Source organism: Antechinus flavipes, chromosome 2 (genome assembly GCF_016432865.1).
Source record: "Antechinus flavipes isolate AdamAnt ecotype Samford, QLD, Australia chromosome 2, AdamAnt_v2, whole genome shotgun sequence".
NCBI classification, from domain to species: domain Eukaryota; kingdom Metazoa; phylum Chordata; class Mammalia; order Dasyuromorphia; family Dasyuridae; genus Antechinus; species Antechinus flavipes.
The window spans coordinates 504,045,577-504,069,571 of record NC_067399.1 but is presented as its reverse complement, the minus strand read 5'-3'; the positions used below and the strand labels follow the sequence as shown (position 1 = coordinate 504,069,571).

The 23,995-nt window shown below is 34.1% G+C and overlaps 1 protein-coding gene across 2 annotated transcripts in view; it reads left to right on the top strand.

Moving 5' to 3' along the window:
• The window catches only part of TTF1 (transcription termination factor 1), a 39,059-nt gene extending 15,801 nt beyond the window's left edge, over positions 1-23,258 (top strand). Inside the window, exons 8-12 of one of the 2 annotated variants that reach the window (XM_051980217.1) lie at positions 663-900; positions 1,940-2,029; positions 13,132-13,197; positions 16,050-16,135; positions 22,687-23,258. In XM_051980217.1, the coding sequence (XP_051836177.1) occupies positions 663-900; positions 1,940-2,029; positions 13,132-13,197; positions 16,050-16,135; positions 22,687-22,868 (662 nt within the window). In that variant the 3' untranslated portion in view covers positions 22,869-23,258. Of the gene's footprint in view, positions 1-662; positions 901-1,939; positions 2,030-13,131; positions 13,198-16,049; positions 16,136-22,686 lie in introns of those variants that run through there. The other variant, XR_007950960.1, reaches the window with a different exon arrangement.
• The last annotated feature ends 737 nt before the right edge of the window (positions 23,259-23,995 follow it).

Sequence of the window (23,995 nt, the reverse complement as noted above, 5' to 3'; positions counted from 1 at the left end):
AGAGAGAAAATAATTTGTGGAGGGTGCTAATTCCTAGAGTTGCATTTTTGTTTAGTTGTGATTTATGTTGTGATTATGAGCCCATGATTCCTGATTCAGCTATCCATGCAGAACAATCATTTCTTGTTTGACCTGTGATTTTGTTGTTGTGGGTAATTTCCCTCTAGTAGAAAACGTCCTCTCCCATTGTAGATCAATGAGATTATCTGTTCTTCAGCTTTAGAGTTTGAGAGCTGCTCAGGTCAATAAAAAATCAGGTAACTTGCTCAGCTTCGCAAAGCTAGTGTATCAAAGAGCTTTTATTATGTAATGCTAAACTCTGGGGACTGAAAAGAAGGTGGTCTCTTCTCTCAAGGAACTTTCAGTGTAATGGGAAAGATAACATGAAAACAACTATGCACAAACAAAACATGTAAAGGATAAATTAGGGATAAGCTATAGGAGGAAGATACTTCCACTAAGGTTTTCTGAAGATGCTGAGATATTACCCAGGATTTGAAGGAAGCCAGGAGAGACAGGAAATAGAGAAAGAAAAGGAAGTACCCCAGGCATGGGAACAGCCAGTGAAAATGTCTAAATCTGGAGCGTGTATTCTGTTGATTCTAGGGCTGGCTATCTCTCCACTGAGTCACATTGCCTCTTCTCTTTTCCTATTTCCATAGAGATCAATCATGGTCCTTGGAGTAAAGCAGAAACTCGGAGACTAATTAAAGCTGTTGAAGAAGTGATTCTAAAAAAGCTGTCACCAAAGGAAGTGGAGGACATAGATTCTCGGCTCCAAGAAGACAGTTCCCCAGAATCTTTATCAATTTTACGGAAACAGCTCTACAAGGGTATATCCTGGGTAGAAGTAGAAGCCAAAGTAGAAACAAGAAATTGGATGCAGTGTAAAAGTAAGTGGTAAGTTTTAAGATTTTTCTCATTCCATCACCTTCATTCCCAAATAGATCTTACCTTTCTCTCCTACCCCCCAAAAATATTATTTGTAACAAAGAATTTTTAAAAGTGGATTAGAAAAACCATCCAGCGTATCAGTGGGATTCTGACAGTGTGCCTCATCATTCCAGCATTGTCAGTTGAATGTAGATGCAAAATATAAAATAAGTCAGAAGTCTGTGAGGCTTAAAAATTTTTTTAGAAAAAAGTCTACATATACGAAATGAAATTCTAAGGAAAAATAACAAAAATAAATTGAAAATGTATAAAGAAACAAAAATCTGTAAGGAGAAAGAGATAATATAGTACTAGAAGTATTTCAGGGAAAAATATGATGATAAGTTGTTAGAGATTGAAAAGAACTTTATCATCTAAGAATAAGTATGGCTTCCTAATTGGTACCTTGGGAAGTTGATGCTTTATTTAGGTAACAAAGTGTTACGTTGACCTTATTAAAAATCATTGGGCCAGCTAGATGGTGCAGTGGATATACACCAGCCCTGAAGTCAGGAGGACCTGAGTTCAATTCTGGCCTCAGATACTTAACACTTCTTGGCTGTGTGACCCTGGGGAAGTCATTTAACCCCAGTTGTTTCAGCAAGCAATAAACAAATAAATAAATAAATAAATCACCAGTTTAAAGTTTTAACTTTTCCTATTTCCTGTTAGCCTTAAGAATAAAGAATACACATATATAGCTATTCCAGGTCCAATATGGGTTGAATACCTTACCAGTCAATCACAATGACAATGACTGTCTCTTAAGTAAACTTTTAGTTTGACATATAAAAATATTGATCTTTGCACACTATGCAGATTTTTCTGATCCTTAGTAAAAAATGGTTGGATTTAAATCTGTGGAATAGAATCTAGTAAATGATAGAAATTGGATTTACATACTGGATGAGAATAATTTAGTGATCGAAAATTACCAAAATACATATTTCCTATGGAAGCTTTTCCCTGAAATGATGAACTTATATACTTGTCATTTTTAATATAGGCCTGAAATTCTGACCAAGCGAATGACCAGTGGGAAGGTTGTATACCGTGGGACAAATGCTCTGCGTGCTAAAATCAACCTTATTGAAAGGTATAGAAATTTAAATGTGTTCAAAACTAATCTCTTTTGCCTTTGAAACTTTCATAAGGATAATCATTCAAAAATATTTATTATGTATCTATACTCTTTGTAAAGTTTTAGAAGATGGAGGTGAGGAGGGTGTGTCGGCTAGGCATGCAGGATAACCTGTGCAAAGACTAGAAATGAGAGGTGCAGTGGCCTGTCTGAGGAACAGCAAGAAAGCCAGCTTGAATAGATCATAGGAAGGGCAAAAATATTTATTAATGCCAGTATGTTTTATAAAAAGGCTTCTATACCCTACAAAGGAGTTGCTGTTGACTCTAAAGATAGTAGAGCTACTATTCAATAAATAAAGAAAGATGTGTTTAAGGATAGTAACTTTAGTACTGGTAATGAATTAGAGAGGGACTCCTTCAGGCTAGGAGACCAGTTAGGAGGCTGTTGCTGCAGTCCAAGTAAAAAATGATAAGAGCTTGATAGCCATGTGTGTGGAGAAAAGTGGGATTTAAGATAATATTGTGGAGGTAGAATTAAAAAGATTTGGCAACCTAATAATGTGTGGAAGGCAAAAAAAAGGAGCAGTTAGAGATAATGCCAAAGTTAAAAATCTGAGTAACTAGAAGATGATGTTGCCTTTGACAGAAATAAGGAAGTTACTTCAAAAGAGGAATTAAAATGAATTTATGAATTTGGCATGTTTACGATACAGTCAGTTCTAAATGGCCAGTAGGGAACTGGCAATGGGGGACAGGAATTCAGGGAAGAAACTGGTGCTAGGTAGGTAGATCCTTGAATTCATCTGCTTAGAGATGACAGTTAAATCCATGATAGTGGATTTTTTTTTCCAAAAAAAAAAAAAAAGAAGTTTCATTGAGAAAAAAAATATTTATTATTTGGAAAATAGAAAGATTAATAATGGATGAAAGTATGATTTAAGCATTAAGTATAACAAAATAATAATATCAAAAATTGTATAGGAAGAAAAATGCTTTTGGTTTGTCATGTACCAAAGACAAAAAGAAATAATAGATGATCAATCCAGATATTGTAATATTGGCTCCTAATTCCTAAAGAAATGGAGGGATTCCATTATTTTTAATGGAAACATTTATAGAAAATTTCTAGAACTCATAGGTAAGAATTTCAAAGATTAAGTTGGTTTAAAAGAGCAATATCCACACTGATGAGATCCCTGACTCACCAATATTGGTAGTGTCTAATTTTTTTTATAAATAATAGCTTTTTATTTTCAAAATACATGCAAAGATAGTTTTTAACATTCACCCTTGCAAAACCTTGTGTTTCAAATTTTTCTCCCTCTCTCTTCCCTGCTTCCTACCCTAGATAGCAAGTAATCCAATATATGTTAAACATGTAGTTCTTCTATAAATATTTCTACCTCTTTCATGCTGCACAAGAAAAATCAGATCAAAAAGAAAAAAATGAGAAAGAAAAAAGCAAGCAAACAACAACAACAAAAGTTGAAAATACTATGTTATGAGGCACATTCAGTCCCCACAATCCTTTCTCTGGGTGCAGATGGTTCTCTCCTTCACAAGTCTATTGCAATTGGTCTGAATCACCTCATTATTAAAAAGAACTGTGTTCATCAGAGTTGATCATTGCATAATCTTGTTGCTGTGTATAGTGTTCTCTTGGTTCTACTCACTTCACTTAGCATCACTTCATGTAAGTCTCCAGGCCTCTCTGAAATCATCCTGCTGGTCATTTCTTACAGAACAATAAGATTCCATAACATTCATATACCGTAAATTATTCAGCCATTCCCCAACTGATGAGCATCCCCTCAGTTTCATCATTGCCTCTACAAAAAAGGCTGCTAAAAATATTTTTGCACATGTGGGTCCTTCTCTCTCTTTTATGATTTCTTTGGAATATAGTAGTAGTGATGCTGCTGGATTAAAGGGTATGCAGGGAAATTAGACATGGACCCACACTTAACACCATATACCAAGATAAGATCAAAATGAGTCCATGACTTAGGCATAAAGAACAAGATTATAAATAAATTAGAGGAACATAGGATAGTTTATCTCTCAGACTTGTGGAGGAGAAAGAAATTTATGACCAAAGATGAACTAGAGACCATTACTGATCACAAAATAGAAAATTTTGATTATATCAAATTAAAAAGCCTTTGTACAAACTAGTAAAACTAATGCAAACAAGATTAGAAGGGAAGCAACAAACTGGGAAAACATCTTCACAGTTAAAGGTTCTGATAAAGGCTTCGTTTCCAAAATATATAGAGAACTGACTCTAATTTATAAGAAATCAAGCCATTCTCCAATTGATAAATGGTCAAAGGATATGAACAGACAATTTTCAGATGATGAAATTGAAACTATTATCACTCATATGAAAGAGTGTTCCAAATCACTATTGATCAGAGAAATACAAATTAAGACAACTCTGAGATACCACTACACACCTGTCAGATTGGCTAAGATGACAGGAAAAAATAATGATGAATATTGGAGGGGATGCGGGAAAACTGGGACACTGATGCATTGTTGGTGGAGTTGTGAACGAATCCAACCATTCTGGAGAGCAATCTGGAATTGTGCCCAAAAAGTTGTCAAACTGTGCATACCCTTTGAGCCAGCAGTGTTTCTATTGGGCTTATACCCCAAAGAGATACTAAAGAAGGGAAAGGGACCTGTATGTGCCAAAATGTTTGTGGCAGCCCTGTTTGTAGTGGCTAAAAGCTGGAAAATGAATGGATGCCCATCACTTGGAGAATGGTTGGGTAAATTGTGGTATATGAATGTTATGGAATATTATTGTTCTGTAAGAAATGACCAGCAGGATGAATAACAGAGAGAGGCTTGGAGAGACCTACATGAACTGACGCTAAGTGAAATGAGCAGAACCAGGAATTCATTATACATTTCGACAACGATATTGTATGAGGATGTATTCTGATGGAAGTGGATTTCTTTGACAAAGAGACCTGAGTTTCAATTGATAAATGATGGACAGAAGCAGCTACACCCAAAGAAGGAATACTGGGGAAACGAATGTGAACTATTTGCATTTTTGTTTTTCTTCCCGGGCTATTTTTACCTTCTGAATCCAATTCTCCCTGTGCAACAAGAGAACTATTCAGTTCTGCAAACATATATTGTATCTAGGATATACTACAACATATCTAACATATATAGGACTGCTTGCCATCTAGGGGAGGGGGTGGAGGGAGGGAGGGGAAAAATTGGAACAGAAGCGAGTGCAAGGGATAATGTTGTAAAAAAATTACCCTGGCATGGATTCTGTCAATACAAAGTTATTATTAAATTAAATTTAAAAGGGGTATGCAGGGTTTTTCAGCCCTTTGGGCACAGTTCCACATAACTCCTTACTAATTTTATTCCATATACCAAACCCTTTAGAGATGTTTAGGGTAAGTTCATGTAAATAATTAGCTTGAACCACTTGATTTTGAACAGTGGTTACAGACATAGCAATTGAGGCACTGGAAACTAAAATGGAAATTAATGCAATTATACCAAAAACAACACATAAAATACATCTTTTCTTTCTACTTTGCTTAGTCAATGTTCAATGTTTTCATTCAATAGTCTGCTCAAGTGTGATATCAATTATCACTCTGTATAGGTAACATATTAAATAAAGACTTCATATAACAAACTCAATATTGATATTTGCCTTATTTCCTATGTATTCAGAAACCTTGCATTCCCAGCAAGTAACATTATAAACAAACATGTCTGTACTGTATTATATAATATATTCTTATTTCTATTCCGAAAATAGCCCTCTCTAAGAGTGAATAGTAATGTGATTTTCCAAACCTGATCATTCCCCTTTTGATTATTTCCCCACCATTTTGGTTTGAAGTATCCCTCATGCACATGGCGATTATGAGAGTCATTATGCCAGGACAAAAGTCTGATTCCAAATTGTGTGACAAAATCTTTGCTCTGTTCTGTGGTCCAGAAAAGGAGAATCAGCTTCTTCGGTGTCCCATAGGTTTCGATCTGGACAAGATGATATATGGATTCTTTTCTTTTATCTTCATGCTCTAGATAAATTAGGATAGGACATCTTTCCAGGATCCATGTGTCTCCTTCATATATGGAAATACAAAGAAAATCTCAACCCTGGATTATTACTTATCAGGACCCCTCCATATCCCGTTGATATCCTTCCACATAACATACTGTGAGAGCAGGGCAAGGCAGCTCTTTAACCTTTTCTGTTCCTCTTTGAGGAAAAATGATGTAGTAAAGAAAAAAATAAGTTAGCTGGGGTGTGGGACATGTTCAATGTGAGATAATTAATTATACATAGTGCTTTAGCAAGTGTGTTCTTGAGGAACTCCCCCCCCTTTTTTTTTTTTGTTTATCAAGAATGACTTTCAAAGTTCTACTAGGCTTTACTTCTCCTAGTTTTGATAAGCAAATTTTTATGTTATACAAAGAGAAGGTATCAGAAGAGACTGTCTGAAGACCTTTCTCTTTACATTCTTTGTATAAAGTTATTTTTATGGCTTCCCATTCACTGGTAGTGATTTGGGGGCTGCTGGGGAACCAGGGTGTATTGTTATAAACATCCTATAAAAATGCTCTTAACTTATTTTTCTTAGCCCTTATTCCCCTTTTTTCTTTTCTTTTTTTTTTTTTTTTTTTTTTTTTTTTTTTTTTTTTTTTTTTTGCTGAGGCAGTTGGGGTTAAGTGACTTGCCCAAGGTCACACAGCCAGGAAGTGTTAAGTATCTGAAGCCACATTTGAACTCAGGTCCTCCTGGCTTCAGGGCTAGTGCTCTATCCACTGTGCCACCTAGCTGCCCCTTTACTCCCCTTTTTAACATAATTAATTGTAAAAGTTTAAGATCTTTCCTTTCATTCTTTAATCCTTTAACTAATTGCCCTCCTATTGTTTTACATGTCCATTTGCTCCAAAAAATAAAAAGTGAGATGTCCCAGTGAGCAGTGCTGCTGGAGCCTTCCCCTTACCTGGACTTAGGCCTTTTGTCCTCCGGTTACCCAGGGGGTACCAACCACTAGAAGACTATCAGATCTCTGCTTCCTTTGTGGGCTGTTTGAGAACCAGGGGCCCCATGTTGGGAGCCATTTGTGGTAGTCAGCACAACAAAGGGGCTAGTGGTGAAAATAAGGAGATGAAGTTGCTGAATATTCAATAGAGCCATTTAATGAGAGAGAGCATGTTGCTTATATATCTTAAAACAACATGTTACTATGAAAAACATAGTTCTGTAACCAACCCTGGTTTCTCTTTTCTATGATCTAACTCTCTGAAGCATGTTGTTAGTTTCTAGGGACTCGATCTTACTTAAAGTTCACAATGCCCCAGTAATTGTTCCAGGACCTTATGTTTTCTCGTGACTTCAAGCTTAAATGCACTCTTGATTAATCTTAGGAGGAGGGGAATATTCCAGTTACTGAAGTTTCTCGCTTCCTAGGAGTTCTCTACATATTTCTCTAATCAATAGAGATTTAGAGCATTTTTTCATATGAGTAAAAATAGTTTTGATTTCTTTGTGTGAAAATTGTCTATTCATATCCTTTGAAGTATCTTTTTTTTTTTTAACAAATATTATTGCAGCATTTATCTGGATGCACTTCAGTACACTTCATTGTCATGTATTAGAACTCAAAAAGAGTTTTCTAAAGAGTGGTGTCAAACTCAAAAAGAAAAAGGAGGCTACTAAACAGTATATAAGGATCCCTATATGCCTTTTTGGTAGAGAAAAATATATATTAATATTGTTTATATCCTAATGTTTTCTTTTTTTGTCTATCAGTTATTTCCCAATTACATTTTAATTTTGTTAATGCTACTACTCAAAACATTGTGGATCACTGGGCCTAGGTTTATATCTCTGCTCTAGAGAGGTAAAGTGTGGTATAGAGAGTAGATTGCTAAACCTAAAATCAAAAAGACTTGGAAAAACCCTACATTTAGAGAGCAGGTGATCCAGCCGAGGGGTTGTTGTATATGCTAGAAAACCAAGAGCAATCAGAGTTATGAAAAACCAAAGAGAGACTGCAGGAGAGCAGGGCTGAGAGCTATAGAAGTTATATGAAGACTTGAGAGAAAACCATTAGCAACTAAGAGAGCATTGGTAATCTTGGAGTGAGCAGTTTCATTTGAGTGATGAGGGTTGAGAAGTGAAAGGGAGAGAGTAGACATCCTTTCTTTTTTTTTTTTTTTAATAACTTTTTATTGATAGAACGCATGCCAGGGTAATTTTTTACAGCATTATCCCTTGCATTCACTTCTGTTCTGATTTTTCCCCTCCCTCCCTCCACCCCTTCCCCCAGATGACAAGCAGTCCTTTACATTTTGAATGGGTTGCAGTATATCCTAGATACAATATATGTGTGCAGAACCGAACAGTTTTTTTGTTGCACAGGGAGAATTAGATTCAGAAGGTATAAATAACCCGGGAAGAAAAACAAAAATGCAAGCAGTTTATATTCATTTCCCAGTGTTCTTTCTCTGGGTGTAGCTGCTTCTGTCCATCTTTGATCAATTAAGGCTCTCTTTATCGAAGAGATCCACTTCCATCAGAATACATCCTCAAACACTAACGTTGTTGAGGTATATAATGATCTCCTGGTTCTGCTCATTTCACTCAGCATCAGTTCATGTAAGTCTCGCCAGTCCTCTCTGTATTCATCCTGCTGGTCATTCCTTACAGAACAGTAATATTCCATAACATTCATATACCACAATTTACTCAACCATTCTCCAATTGTTGGACATCCTTTCATTTTCCAGCTTCTAGCCACTACAAACAGAGCTGTCACAAACATTTTGGCACATACAGGTCCCTTTCCTTTCTTTACTATCTCTTTGGGGTATAAGCCCAGTAGAAACACTGCTGGATCAAAGAGTATGCACAGTTTGATAACTTTTTGAGCATAATTCCAAATTGCTCTCCAGAATGGCTGGATGTGTTCACAATTCCACCAACAATGTATCAGTGTCCCTGTTTTCCCACATCCCCTCCAACATTCCACATTATCTTTCCCTGTCATTCTAGCCAATCTGACAGGTGTGTAGTGGTATCTCAGAGTTGTCTTAATTTGCATTTCTCTGATTAATAATGATTTGGAGCATATTTTCATATGTCTATAAATAGTTTCAATTTCTCGTCTGAGAATTGTCTGTTCATATCCTTTGACCATTTATCAATTGGAGAATGGTTTGATTTCTTATAGATTAGAGTCAATTCTTTATATATTTTGGAAATGAGGCCTTTATCAGAACCTTTGATTGTAAAAATGTTTTCCCAGTTTATTGTTTCCCTTCTAATCTTGTTTGCATTTGTTTTGTTTGTACAAAAACTTTTCAATTTGATATAATCAAAATTTTCTATGTTGTCATCAATAGTGATCTCTAGTTCTTCTTTGGTCATAAATTCCTCCCTCTTCCACAGGTCTGCGAGGTAAATTATCCTATGCTCTTCCAATTTATTTATCATCTCATTCTTTATGCCTAGGTCATGAACCCATTTTGACCTTATCTTGGTGTACGGTGTTAAGTGTGGGTCAATGCCTAGTTTCTGCCATACTGATTTCCAATTTTCCCAGCAATTTTTGATAGACATCCTTTCTTAAGACTTTGGTTGTCTGAGCCAGGAGAGACATAGAACCTTATTGCCAAGGATATCACAGGTTGGCATGAAAGTTGTTTTTTAATTTGTTTAAGTGATGTGGAAGATCTGAGTTGATACAGAAAAAAAATGAAAATTAGAGAAGAAATTAATTGTGGAGCAATATGCTAGAAAGAATAGGAATGGGGTCAGACTGGAGGAAAAAATAAAGAGCATAATGTCAAGATTTAGAAAAGAATGTAAGATGTGTCTGCCCAGTATAGAATTGAAATAGGTATTTTAAGTCCAAACCTCCATTTGTGCCAGTGATGATTTCATTATTCCCCAACCTGCCAAGCTGGTTTATTCATTACCTCCCAAGGATACTTTAATCCTTCTTACCTCCAAAGCTTTTCTCATGTAGCTCACCATGTACTTGGCATATCCTACTCCTCTCCAAATCTTGCCTGTTCTTCCAGAGCATTTAGTATCTCAAATGTTCTTTGAGACTTCCCTTCCTACTCTAGTCTGTGGTTTTCTCTGTCCTTTAGAGTCCTTTGATCAGGGATACTGGAACCAATTCAAGTCAGGTAAAGCCAGTTAAAAAATTTTCATTGTGATCATTTACATCTTGGAAATCAGCAAACCCTTCAGATCAAAACTTGATGTATTATTTTGTTAATTGTCTAGATTTAAGAGGGTAATGGGAAAATTTTAATGCAGATAAAATTCTAAAGTGTGTGGGTAGGATTTTGGAGATTTGCTTGTTAAAAATTTACCAATGCACCCCTATCTATAACGCTTATTTTCTGCATCATTCATTTGATCAACTTGACACTTCCCATTTTATATTTTTTAAATACATAATATGTCCCATACAGTTCTTAGATCTTTTTCTATTCCATGAATTGTTGTATTTTGTATCTTTTTCCATGTGGCCAATGCTGCTTTTCAAGGCATTCTTCTCTTTGAATTTGTGTGCCTCTTTTTCCATTTGCCTTAGTCTAGTTTTAAGGAGGTTGTTTTTTGTTTTTTTGTTTTTTGTTTTGTTTTTATTCCTTTTTCATGTCTCCTTTATCCCAAGGTGTTGACTCTTTTTTTCATGATATTCTTGCATCACTCTCATTCCTCTTACCAATTTTTCCTCTACTTCTGTTATTTGATTTTTTAAAAAATCATTTTTAAGCTCTTCCATGACCTGAGAACAATTTATATTTCTCTTTGAAGATTTGGATGGCAGCTTTGACTTTGTTGTCTTCTTCTGAGTTTGCGTTTTGATCTTCTCTGTCACCATAGTAACTATATAATTAGGATCTTTTATCTACTCTTTGTTCATTTTTCCAACCTATTTCTTGGCTTTTAACTATGCTAAAGTGAAGCTGTCCATCCCAGTGAGAGGATATTATCCCAAACTTCAGGGTTTTGTGCAGCTGTTTTAAGAGATAAACCTGGAGACATGTAAGTTTTCAGTTCTTCTAAAAAGTATGATCTAGGAAAAGATATGTTTGCTACTCTTCTGGTTTGAGCTCTTTTCCACCCTGGAAATTGTGAGCAGTGTTCCAGCTCTCCTGCAGCCCTAAGCTCTGGTGTACTTGTACATCTCCTTGACCTGGGTCTTAAACCTAGGACTGCAAGCTAGTATAGGTAGTGTCTTAACTCAAGTGCCAGTAAAGGGACTCATATTCTTCTGCTATGTGTAGATAGATTAGAGTTGATGAGTAAGCTTTATAGTGTTCAGTAAATTGTTTTTACCATGAATCATAGTTTCAATAATATTAAGTTGAAAATAAAGTTTCAATGGGTCTTGATTTTAAGTTGTAACTTTTGATATGGGAATATTTGGGCTTACCATTTGTTTTTTAAATGCTTTCTTGGTCCTCCTTGGTTTTTTTTTTTTTTTTTTTTTACAATTATTTCCCAATAAATCATACATACATCTCTGAAAGATATACTTTCTTTAAAAAAATAGCAGTTAAGGAAAACTATCTAATAATAGCAATCCACTTGCACAACATTCCACACCTATAGTACAATATCTCTCAATACAGAGGAAATGTATTCCAGTACCAGTCATCTGGAACTCACGCTGATTATTATATTTGATCTGAGTTCTGTGGTATCTTCATTTATGGTCATTATGTCCATTGTTTCAATTCTGCACTTCTGCCTCTGTTCATACTAGTTAGTCCTCCCATGTTTTGCTGATTCCATTAGTCATGTCACCATTTGTTCAGATATCTCCTAACCAATATGTACCTAAATTTTGTTTTAAGTTTTTTCTACTACCAAAAGTGCTGCTTTGAATATTTTTATAAAAATAAGGCCTTTCTTTGATTTCTTTGGGTTAAAAGTCCAGTCGTTGGTTTTCTACGTCAAAAAGTATGACTATCCAATTTATCTTTTTTTTTTTTTTTTTTTTGCTGAGACAATTGGGATCAAGTGACTTGCCCAAGGTCACACAACTAGGAAATACTAAGTGTCTGAGCCCAGATTTGAACTCAGGTCCTTCTGACTTCAGGGGTGGTACTCTATCTACTGCACCACCTAGCTGCTCCCCCAATTTACTTTTTATACCTAATTACAAATTTTTTTCCAGAATTGTGAGACAAATTCTTGGCTTTCCATTAGTGTAAAAATGTTCCCTTCTTTTTACAGTTTCCTTAACATTGACTATTTCCATCTTTTATCATTTTGTCAACTTGACAGGTGTGAGGTAATACTTCAAAAAGGTTTTATTTGCATTTCTCTTAATATTTAATCATTTGGAACATTTTTCACACAAATGGTGACGATTTGCATGTCTTATTTTTAAAACTGCCCATGTCCTTTGACCACTTATCAATAGGAAGTGAGTCTTGATCTTTTATGTTTGTGTCAGTTCCCTAGAGAATTTGAATGTCAGAGATTTTGGATGAATTTATACCCAGAGAATTTGTCAGAGATATTGGATGTAATGATTTTTGGATGGGTCCCATCTATGGTTTCTCTTATTCTACATACATGGATTTTATTTATACAAAAACTTTTAATTTGTAAATAATTGAAATCAACAACTTTATTTTGCCCTTTGTAATATCCTCATCTTTGTCTAACCACAGTTTTGAAAAATACCTTTCATTCTTTTCTAATTTTTTAAATTGTGTGAATTGTTGGATTTAATCACTTCTCCATTAGGAATTAATTTTGGTGCTTTGCATGCAATATTGGTCTTAACCAGATGTTCTTAATTTTTTTAAATCATGACTTTTTTGACTCCTGTGGTAAAGTCTAAATCTTTTCAGAACATGATTTTAAATTGTATTTTCTAGTTTTTTTCATAAGTTACTGAATTCTTCCTCCAAGACTTAGTGTTCTTGGATTTCTCAAATGCTAAGATGCTCTTTCCTAGGCTGGTTCTTATAACTTGTCAAACCTGATTTTTTTTTTCTCCCCCTGGGACTATTGTTTGGTTGATAAATGACTTGAAATACAACAGATTTTATTAACACATACTTTTGATTTCCTCTCAGGTTGTATCAAACAAATGTACAAGAAGCTAATGAAGTTAATTGGGAGCATCTTGCTGGTGCCATTGGGTAAGAACATTTTTTTGATAGTAGGCTAATCAGAAGGATTCAGTCTAAAGAGGTGGCTTGTAAATTTTTAGGAACTATGTAAAACTAATACTTGAGAGTTTTAGGGAACTATTGGTAAATTTACTTTATTTGAAAAAAGAATTTTATATACTATAATATCTAAGCAGTAAGATATGAGTGAATTTTCATTTTGATTGCCTCCATGACAATGAACATTTTTCACTTTTCCTTTGTATGATTGACCATAATATCAACCACATTATACTTTAGTCAGACTTGTAAGGCCTTTAATTTTTCTTTTTAAATGAAAGATTTGCTTTCTCTATCATCTTAAACTGTATTGCAAACATATATACTCAAACAAAACTAATTGGCTGTACTCAGTTTAAACTAGTATGACAGATGGGTTTTTTGGAGAGCTGGTTGTTAAATGCTTAGCATTCCCAAACTGTCTAAAGTTTATTTTCCTCACTATTCAGAGGCAGTATGATTGGTCAATAACAATATATAAGAATAAAAGAGAAAAATGATCTCTTTTGTTATTCTCTGTGTATTTATTATTCACAGTTAAAATATTTACCAGATTCTTGTTTTATTGTTGCAAAAAAAATCTAGAATTCATAAATTTACATTGTTAAATATACACAAAGCACTTTTAAAAGTTATCTATTTGTTTTGATAGTGCTGTATGACATCCATATTGGCAAAATAGCCATTATTAACCTATTTAGCTCATATGATTTTCTTCTTAAAGATTTCCTAATCAGCACCAGCCCTGAAGTCAGGAGGACCTGAGTTCAAATCTGGTCTCAGCCACTTAACACTTCCTAGCTGTGTGACTCTGGGCATGTCACTTAACCCCAATTGCCTCAGGGGGAAAAAAAAAAAAAAAGACTTCATAATCTCTATTTCACTTTTGACATTAGAATCAATTTTCCTATTGGAAGAGTCATCAGTAGCCATCCAGTCTGATTCTAAAAGCAACCACTCTGAGTGGGGGCATTTTGTCCAGCTGTCAGCCCCAATGTGGTCTCTTAGTAACTTCTATTCATTGCTTCTAGATTTGTTCTTTGCATCCATAAAACAAGTTTCCTCTTCCATAGGATTAGCCTTGGATTACATGAGGATAGCTATTGCATTCATCTTGAATCTTCTCATTTTGTAAATAAGAATCCTCCATTCTTCATCCATTTCTCAGATAGCATATCTTCATTCCTCTCCTACAGATTTTTTTTACCTTGCCATAGCAACCTTCTCTCCCTAGAAGTTTATTCTATCCCTAGAGCCTAAAATGTGCAATAGAACTCTGAGGGACAATAAACTCCAGGGATGGCTTTACCTCTGGAATAAAATATAAAATCCTCTTTAACTTCTAAAGACCTTTACAACTTGGCCCCAATCTTTTGTATCCAATTTCTTTTCTCCCCTTCCCATCGCTTATAACACAAACCAAAATGTCCTCCTCACTAATCCTCATAACACTCCATTTCCCATCTCCATAAGACCTTTGTCTTAGTCTTTCCCCTCACCAAAACGGTCCTTCTCTTCTTATTACTTCTTAGTCTCTGATGTTCAAATTTTCAGAAGTTCAGCTAGTGCCTTCTATAGGAAGTATTTATAGATGGTTGTGTCCCTTTCTTAGTTTTAAGCTTCTTAAATGCACAGACTCTTGTGTTCCCAGCTCCTAGAACAGTTGCTGGCACATAGTAGGTATTTAATAAATGCTTGTGTGATTTGTTAATTACAAATGAGAAAATGTCAAATAAGCTGAAAATCTTGAAAAGTAATTTTTTTAAAATATGGTGTGAATCTTCTAAAATGAAAAATTAAACCTTGCTGTACATTCTCAAGAATATTACATGGGTGCTGCTGTTTTATTCCTGGATTTGGCATCTTAGCTGTGAAACTTTTAGAGCATTAAAGGTCATTAAGTTCAATTCCCTCCTTTTATAGAAAAGGAAGTTGAGATCTAAACAGATAAAGGGACTTCCCCAAGTTTATATAACTACTTCTCTGGGCCTCCTATCTTTAAATTGAGTGAACTTAATTAGATGATCTCCAAGGTCCTATTTCAACTTTATTTTCATAGAAAAGGAAAAAAAGAAAAGAAATTCTGTTTGCCTGACAAGTTTAAATTCAGGTGAACACTATATTCAGTGCTTTTATTTTTATTTTTTTCAGATTGTAAAGGACTTTATTACTTTTTTAATAGCTTTTATTTTTCAAAATACATTCACAGATAGTTTTCAACATTCACCCTTACAAAACCTTGTGTTCCATATTTTTCTCTCTCCTCTAGACACCAAGCAATCCAAAATAGTTTAAACACATATGCAATTCTTCTAAACATATTTCCACATTTATCATGCTGGTACTTTGATTTATAAGCAAAGAATAGTGGTTTCTGATGTGTTTTCTTTTTTAAAAAATCCATTTCCAGCCATTGTAATTAGGTATTGGTAGTAATAATTGTATAGGTAACTAAACTAGGTGATGGCTAGGTGGATAGAACACTGGATTTGTAATCAGGAAGACACATCATGCATTGAAATGTGGCCTCAGACAAATACTTATTAACTGTGTGATCCTGGGCAAGTCATTTAATCCTGTTTGTCTCAGTTTCTCATCTATAAAATGATCTGGAAAAGGAAATGGCAAACTATTCCAGTATCTTTGCCAAAGAATACCCCAAACGGTGTCTCATAGTCAGGCACACTGAAACAACAGTAATTGTGATGCCAATAATATACTTTTTTTCCATAATATTGAATTTCTGAGTTGAAAAATGCTGAATATAAATATATTTATTCCTTTTGGGTTTTTTGTTTGTTTGTTTTTGTTGTTGTTTTTAGAGATGTTCCTCCATCCTATGTGCAATCTAAATTTTACAAACTGAAAGCTACCTGTGTTCCTCTTTGGCAGAAGAAAACCTTCCCAGGTCAGTAGTCATTAATTGGGCCGTGTTACTTCCTCTTTGTTGTCAGGGATTTCAGCTTAGATCAGTGATTCTTAGCTTTTGAGCCATGGACCTAGACTTCAAATTCATATCAAGCATTTCTACTTGTTCTCCATTTAACCCCAGAAAATGTGCAACATGAAAAATGGGGTTTATGTTGACAGTTTTATATGATCATTCATTTATGCTCATAGAAAAAAAATTCTTAGTACAATATTGTTAAGTTAATAGTTTTTGTTGTGCTTTTTCTCAACAGATACTAATATAAATACTACTTTATCATGGAAGCTAGGAAATTTTTTGATAGTAAAAAGAATTCTTTTTTTTTTTAATTTTTTTTTTTATTTTGAAAAAAATTTCTTTACAACATTATCCCTTGCACTCACTTCTGTTTTGACTTTTCCCCTCCCTCCCTTTACTCCCTCCCCAAGATGGCAAGTAGTCCTATACATGTTAAATATGTCACAGTATATCCTAGATACAATATATATGTGCAGAACTGAACAGTTCTCTTGTTGCACAAGAAGAATTGGATTCAGAAGGTAAAAATAACCTGGGGAGAAAAACAAAAATGTAAGCAGTTTACTTTCATTTCCCAGTGTCCTTTCTTTGGGTATAGCTGCTTCTGTCCATCATTGATCAATTGAAACTGAGTTAGATCTTCTCTTTGTAGAAGAGATCCACTTCTGTCAGAATACATCCTCATACAGTATAGTTGTTGGAGTATATAATGATCTCCTCGTTCTGCTTATTTCACTTAGCATCAGTTCATGTAAGTCTCGCCAGTCCTCTCTTGTGTTCATCCTGCTGGTCATTTCTTACAGAACAATAATATTCCATAACGTTCATATGCCACCATTTACCCATTCTCCAATTGATGGGCATCCATTCATTTTCCAGCTTCTAACCACTACAAACAGGGCTGCCACAAACATTTTAGCACATACAGGTCCCTTTTTCTCTTTGGGGTATAAACCCAGTAGTAGCACTGCTGGATCAAAGGGTATGCACAGCTTGATAACTTTTTGGGCGTAATTCCAGATTGCTCTCCAGAAAAAAGAATTCTTTTTTACTCAAAAAAGATTGAGAACCAGTGGTTCTCAATAAAGATCTATAAAATAGGTAAAAATCAAACATTTCTGAGAATAAATCATAATTTTGCAATCTCCACATTCAGTTATGAGACCCTATATGGGATTGCAAACCACAATTTAGGTGGTTTGCATGACATGGCATCATAGGGTATGTTACAAAGTAGTTTAAAATCTCAACATAATTTTTGGCGTCCTACAATATATCAATAGATCCCATGAATTTATAAATGTGGGGGCTCCCTCTAATGGTCCAGATTTCAACCTACCCATGCTTATTCCTAATGTGTGAGTTTTTTTCTTCTTTAAATGCCCCATAGCAGGCATTTGCCCAACATGCTGGAGATCTTTCATTATATTTTGAGTTTTAATTCTTGAATGTAAATCACTTAGCTTGCTACAGTTTAACTATACCCACAAAGTATCTTTTTGTGCCCTTAGGGTCAAAAACTAGGAAAATATTGTACATGTTAAGAGCAATAATAATCAACTGTGAAAGAATTAGCTACTGTGATCAACACACCAATCAATGACTATGAAAAATGCTATTTACCTTCAGAGAGAGGATTGATGATCTGTTGAATACAGATCAAAGCTTATTTTCTCATTTTTTGTTTGCTGCATGACTAATATAGAAATATATTTGGCATGACTTCATGTATAATAGGCATCATTTCTTGCTTTCTCAGTGAGCAGAAGAGGGGCAAATTGTATATACTTCTCCCTACTATGGGTAGAATATATGGTTTTAACCAAACAAGAAATAGAGGTAATTACAGAAGATAAAATGAATAACTGTGATTATATGAAACTAAGAAGATTTTAAAAACCATTTTTCTTACTCTAAAAAATAGCAACAAATTAGAAATCAAGTAATGCTCTTTCCGTGTTACTTGTCCAAGTGTGGCCAGTGATCCTTGTTCTTCCTGATGTGAACTCCATGATGAAAAGATTTCTTGGTGAAAGGAGGATTCAGAAATCATTTCTTCTAAGTTAATTTAACCTCCATCTTCTTCTACCCTATCAGTGTTCTTCCCTTTATGAAGTTAATCTTATAGTATTTTTAGGAGAATTTTTTTATGAATATCTTTTATTTTTTATCATTCTCACTGCCCCTTAATATCCCTTTCTCTGGAAGGACATCACATACAATAAATGGCTCTTTTTTAAAATTTATTTTTAATACACATTGCTTTATGAATATGTTGGGAGAGAAAAAGTAAAGCAAAAGGGAAAAACTATGGGAGAGGGGGGAAAAAAGGAAGTGAATATAGCATGTATTGATTTACATTCAATTTCCATAGTTCTTTTTTTGGATGCAAATGACATTTTCTGTCCAAATTTTATTGGGATAGCTTTAGATCACTGAATTACTGAGAATAACCAAATCTTTCACAGTTCAGCATCACAAATTCTTACTTTTATCATGTACAATGTATTCTTAGTTATATGCTTGTTTTGCTCAGGATCAGTTTGTGTAAATCTTTCCAGGCCTTTCTAAAATCAGCTTGTTCAACATTTTTTTATATAACATATTCCATTATCTTCATATATCACAACTTGTTCAGCCATTCCCCAATTAATGAGCATCTACTCATTTTTCCAGTTCTTTGCTATCACAAAAATAGATGCTACAAACGTTTTTTGCACATGTATGTCCTTCTCCCTTTATGATTTCCTTGTGATGCAGATTCAGTAGTAGCACTGCTGGATCAAAGGGTATGCACAGTTTTATAGCCCTTTGGGCATAGTTCTAAACTGCTCTCCAGAATGGTTGGATCATTTCACAACTCCATTAACAGTGCATTAATGTTCCAGTTTGCCCACATCCCCTTCAACATTTATCATTATGTTTTCCTATCATCTTAGCCAGGCTGAGAGGTGTGAGATGGTACCTCAAAATTGTTCTAATTTGCATTTCTCTAGTCAATAGTGATTTAAAGCATTTTTAAAACATGACTATAAAATGTCATCTGAAAGTTATTCATATCATTTCATCTAAATAGTATTTTTTAAAGAAAAGAGAGGAAGAAAAATCAGTACGACTGATCAGGATATCAAAAAAAAAAAAAATCTGCAAATCTGTACAATGTATAATACTTGAAGACTTTCCATCTCTGTAAAAGTGTGAGATGTAGGGATATCACCTCCTTTGTCTTTTTCAATTATGCTCAGTTTTTATAATTTTACAATATTTACTTTTAACTTTTACTTATGTGTGATTCTTTGCATTTACATTATTATATCGTGCATCCTGCTTTCTTGGCTCTGTTTCCTTTATTCTGCATCATTTCTGGTAGATTTTCCTTAACTCTAACCAAAAGAAAATTATATATTATCCATATATAATATAAACGTTTTGGGCATAATTCCAAATTTCTTTCCAGAATGGTTGAACAGTGCATTAGTACACCTGTTTTTCTAGATCCCCTCCAGGTTTTGTCATTCTCCTTTTTGGTCATGTTACCATTCTGATCATGGTACCTCAAATTTTCATTTCTCCATTAGTGATATAGAGTATTTTTTTCATATGGTTATTGTTAACTTGGATTTTCTTGCTCTTGACCATTTAGTGATTGAGAAATAATTCTTATTCTTATAAATTTTTTTACTCAGTTCCTTTAAATATTTTAGAAATCAGACTTTTGTCAGAGAAACTTGATGTAAAGTTTTCCCCTCCATTTTCTTACTTGTCTTCTAACTTTAGCAGCATGGGTTTTATTAGTAAAAACTTTTTTATTTATATAATCAAACTTAACATTTTCATTTCACCATGAATCTCTTGATTTTTTGGTTTGTCTTAAACTCTTCCCCTATTCATATCACCCTTTATATTTAAATCACATATACCCATTTTGAATTTATCTTGGTATATGGCCCAAGATACTGGTCTCTGCCTAGTTTCTGCCAGGCATGTTTCCATTCCATGTTTCCCAGCAATTTTTGTTGACTAGTGAGTTCTTGTTTCAATAACTGGGATTTTTGAGCTTAGCAAACAATAGGCTACTATGCTCATTTGCTTCTGTAATTGTATACCATATCAATTCCATTGGTCAACCTATTTCTTACCAAATTGCTTTGAAAATTGTTTTGTGTTTTGTGGAAAAATCTTTTGTTTCTCCAGATAAATTATTCTTTTTTTCTAGCTTTGTAAAATAATTCTTTGGTAGTTTGATTAGTGTGATGCTGAATTAGTAAATTAATTATAGTAATGTAGTAATTTTTATTATATTGCCTTAGCCTGTTGACTCTGTATTAGTGTGAAGAATGTCTTGTAATCTTGTTCAGACAGAACCTCTATGTGTATCTTGGCAGATAGATTCTTAAGTATTTTAAACTGTCTATAATTATTACAAATATAATTTCTTTCTTCTGTCTCTTCTGGCTGAGCTTTGTTGGTAATATACAGAAATCCTGATAATTTATGTGGGCTTATTTTATATCTTGCAATTTTGTTGAAGTTAATTGTTTCAAATAGTTTTTTTTGTTGACTCTGTAGGATTCTCCAAGTAAACTATCATTGATAATTTGATTGATACTTTCATTTCTTTGCCTATATCTACTTTGTTTCCTGTTCTTTGCTATGAAAAAAATTACTGCTGGGTATATATGAGAAAAGTAGATTCTTTGGAGTGTAAACCCAGTAAAGATCCAAAGGTATGGACATGTTAGTCACTTTATTTGCATAATTCCAGATTACTTTTCAGAACAGTTGTACTCATTCACAATTGCACTTGCAATGCATTTATTGTGCCTGTATTCTCACAACCCCTCCCATATCAACTTGCCATGTTCTTGTCCTTTTTGCCAGTTTTCTGGGTGAGAAGTAAAACATCAAGATTTTGATTTGTATTTCTCTAAAGTGAGGGGAATTTTCTTTCATTGACTTAATAATAGTTTTCAGTTCTTTTGTTGAGAACTATTTATTTATATCTTTTGACCACTTTCTGTGGAGGTATGACTAGTTTCTTTACAGTATTAATAGTTTTGAGAAGTGATTATAAAGTAATGCATTTGATTTTTTTTTAATGAAAATACTTAGCTAGCTGAATGAATATTTTCTTTCAGTTGTAAAACTGCTCTCATTTTTTCCACTGATATTGTTCTCCCTAAGATTATTTTTAGGATTCTTCTTTTGCAAGTATATTCATGTTTGTCCTTATTTATGGCAAACTTTCATGCTTTGAGGATAAGTTTGGTTTTTGGAATCGACCAAAAAATATTATGAGCCAAGCTGGCTAGTAACTGGCTTTTGTTTTCCAAAAAAAAAAAAAAATCTGACTATAAAAAAATAGTACTGATTTTCTCATCTGGTAACTTATCTTGAAGGTGTTATAACAGTGGTTTGAACAGAATCAGAATGATTCCAATAACTATGGTTTTCAAGTGTTACCTTTTTGAAGAATAATATTCATTTCAACACATGAGCTGGAATGGAATGTTTGTTATAAAAATCAGCCGTATTACTTTATGATCGTATCCTATGAATATCATTGCTATGAGAGAATAGTGCTTGGACAACAAGACTCATTGCTTGTGTACTTTCGATTATGTTTGAAAATCAATCACTGGGGGACAGATAGGTGTGAAATGCATAGAGCTCGAGCCCTGAAGTCAGGAAGACCTGAGTTCAAATCTGGTTTCACACTTGACCCATCCCAGCTGTGTGACCCTGGGCAAGTCACTTAATCCCAATTGCCTCAGCAAACAAAACAAAAAACAAGAAAATCAATCACTGATTTTTAGTCAAATTACCTAGTACAGTGTTTATTTAACATGAATTCATTATGATATTTTTAATTGCTTCACTAATATCTCATCAAATATAGTACTTAACTATTAAAATATAGAGGGAAAGGCCTTCATTATGCTAAGTGGACTCCCTATGGAAGATCTATGAAAAGTACCATGTTAGTATTTTGAGTCGTGACCCAGATTGAAAAGCCTTATCTGCCATTGAGCCACTTGTGTGTCCTTGGAAACTTGGGTACTTTCCAGCTCTAAAGGTCTCAATCAGAATTTGTAGTTTTATGAAAAATATAGGCATAGACAAGAATTACAACAGGATAAGAAAGTATGGAGGAGTTTCTACTGAAGGGAGTCAGCAACCAGTTATTTTGATAAACTAAAAATATATCCAGAATGATTTGGATTCAGAGTCTCTTAATTTTTGGTTCTTTGCATCATTTTGAACCTAGAAATTATCCCATTGAATTTAATGTAAAATTAACTTGGAATTAAAATTTTTCACAAAATAAAAATCTATCTAGCATTTGTGTAGTAATTTCAATTTACAAAGCACTTTGCAAGTAATATCTCATTTTATCCTCATAGTAACGCTGAGAGATAGGTGCTACTGTTATCCCCATTTTACAAATTAGGAAAATGAGGCAGGCAGGAATTAAAGGATTACATGACTAAACTGAATTGTTTTCTTTTTAGAAATCATAGACTATCTCTATGAAACCAGCCGCCCATTACTCGAACAAAGGTTAAAGAGGAAGCTGAAGAAAAAAGGTACAACTGTCCAGGAGCCTGAGATGCCAAAGCAATCCTTTCGATTCAAGGACATTTTTTTTTGTGAAAGTGACAGTGAAGAAGAAGATAGAGAAGAAAGCAGCTAAACTGGGATTGCCCACAAGTTCCGTTTTTATGTTTTTAATTTATTGCACTACTAATGAATAATAACAGGGAAAGGTTGGGGGGGTTATTTTATTTAGTTCTGCCATAAATTGCCATCATTAGAATTTTCAGGTGGAAGAGATATTAAAAGTGTCTTTTAACCCTCTCATTTTATAAGTAGAGAAACTGAGGTCCCAAGAGGTAAGAAGACATATTGAGGCAATGTAATACATTTAGGAGAAAAAGAACATTTACTAGCTATGTAACTAGGCTCAGTTTCCTCATATATAAAATGAGAATAAGAATACTTGTACTCCCTATCTCCCATGTTTTTATAGAGAAAGTACTTTGTAAAATTATCAATAGCTATATAAAAAATGTTTTTTAAATTATTCTTTGGTGTCTTGATTTTATTCTGATAAAGTGGCTTTTTACTAAAAAAAAAAACTTGTATTTTAGATTATTAAATAGTTTGATATATTTGTATCTTAACTTACTATGAAAATACTATTTGTATTGTGTTAAGTTTGATATTCTTGACAAATGAAATGTGACCAATTTCTACTGCTATTGAGTTAATCAATATCTTCAATTTCTTTTTAAATATATAGGTGGTTTCCTGTACATTTCATCATAGTCAATCAAACTAGTATAAAATCTATTAGATGAAGGTTTTTTATCTTGTAATGAAAGTGCCTGTATGCTCGATATAAGGAGTACTATTAGAAATTATGAATGTAAAATAGGATTCCTATATATATGTCTCTGTGTATATCATGTATATACGCACAGATACATTCTTGAATAGTAGTGATTTAAATATTTGGAAAGGATTTTGGTAGCCCTTTAATCCAATTCATACATTTCCCCTCCACAACCTTGGTCAGCAGCACCCCACCAAGGTGACTGCAAGGGAATAGCCAGCCACAAAGGCCTTTTCCCCTAACCATCCTTTCATTGCTCTCTCTATCCTTTTTTTACCTTACAAAAGAAATCCAGAAATCCCAATCTCTCTTTGTGTTCCTTATGCCCACTACCTGTTTTTTTTGTGACTGCTCTTACTGGACAGGATGTGACTTATCACCTGTAATCCTTCTGGATAAAAATGAAAACTGCCAGACTATTCTCT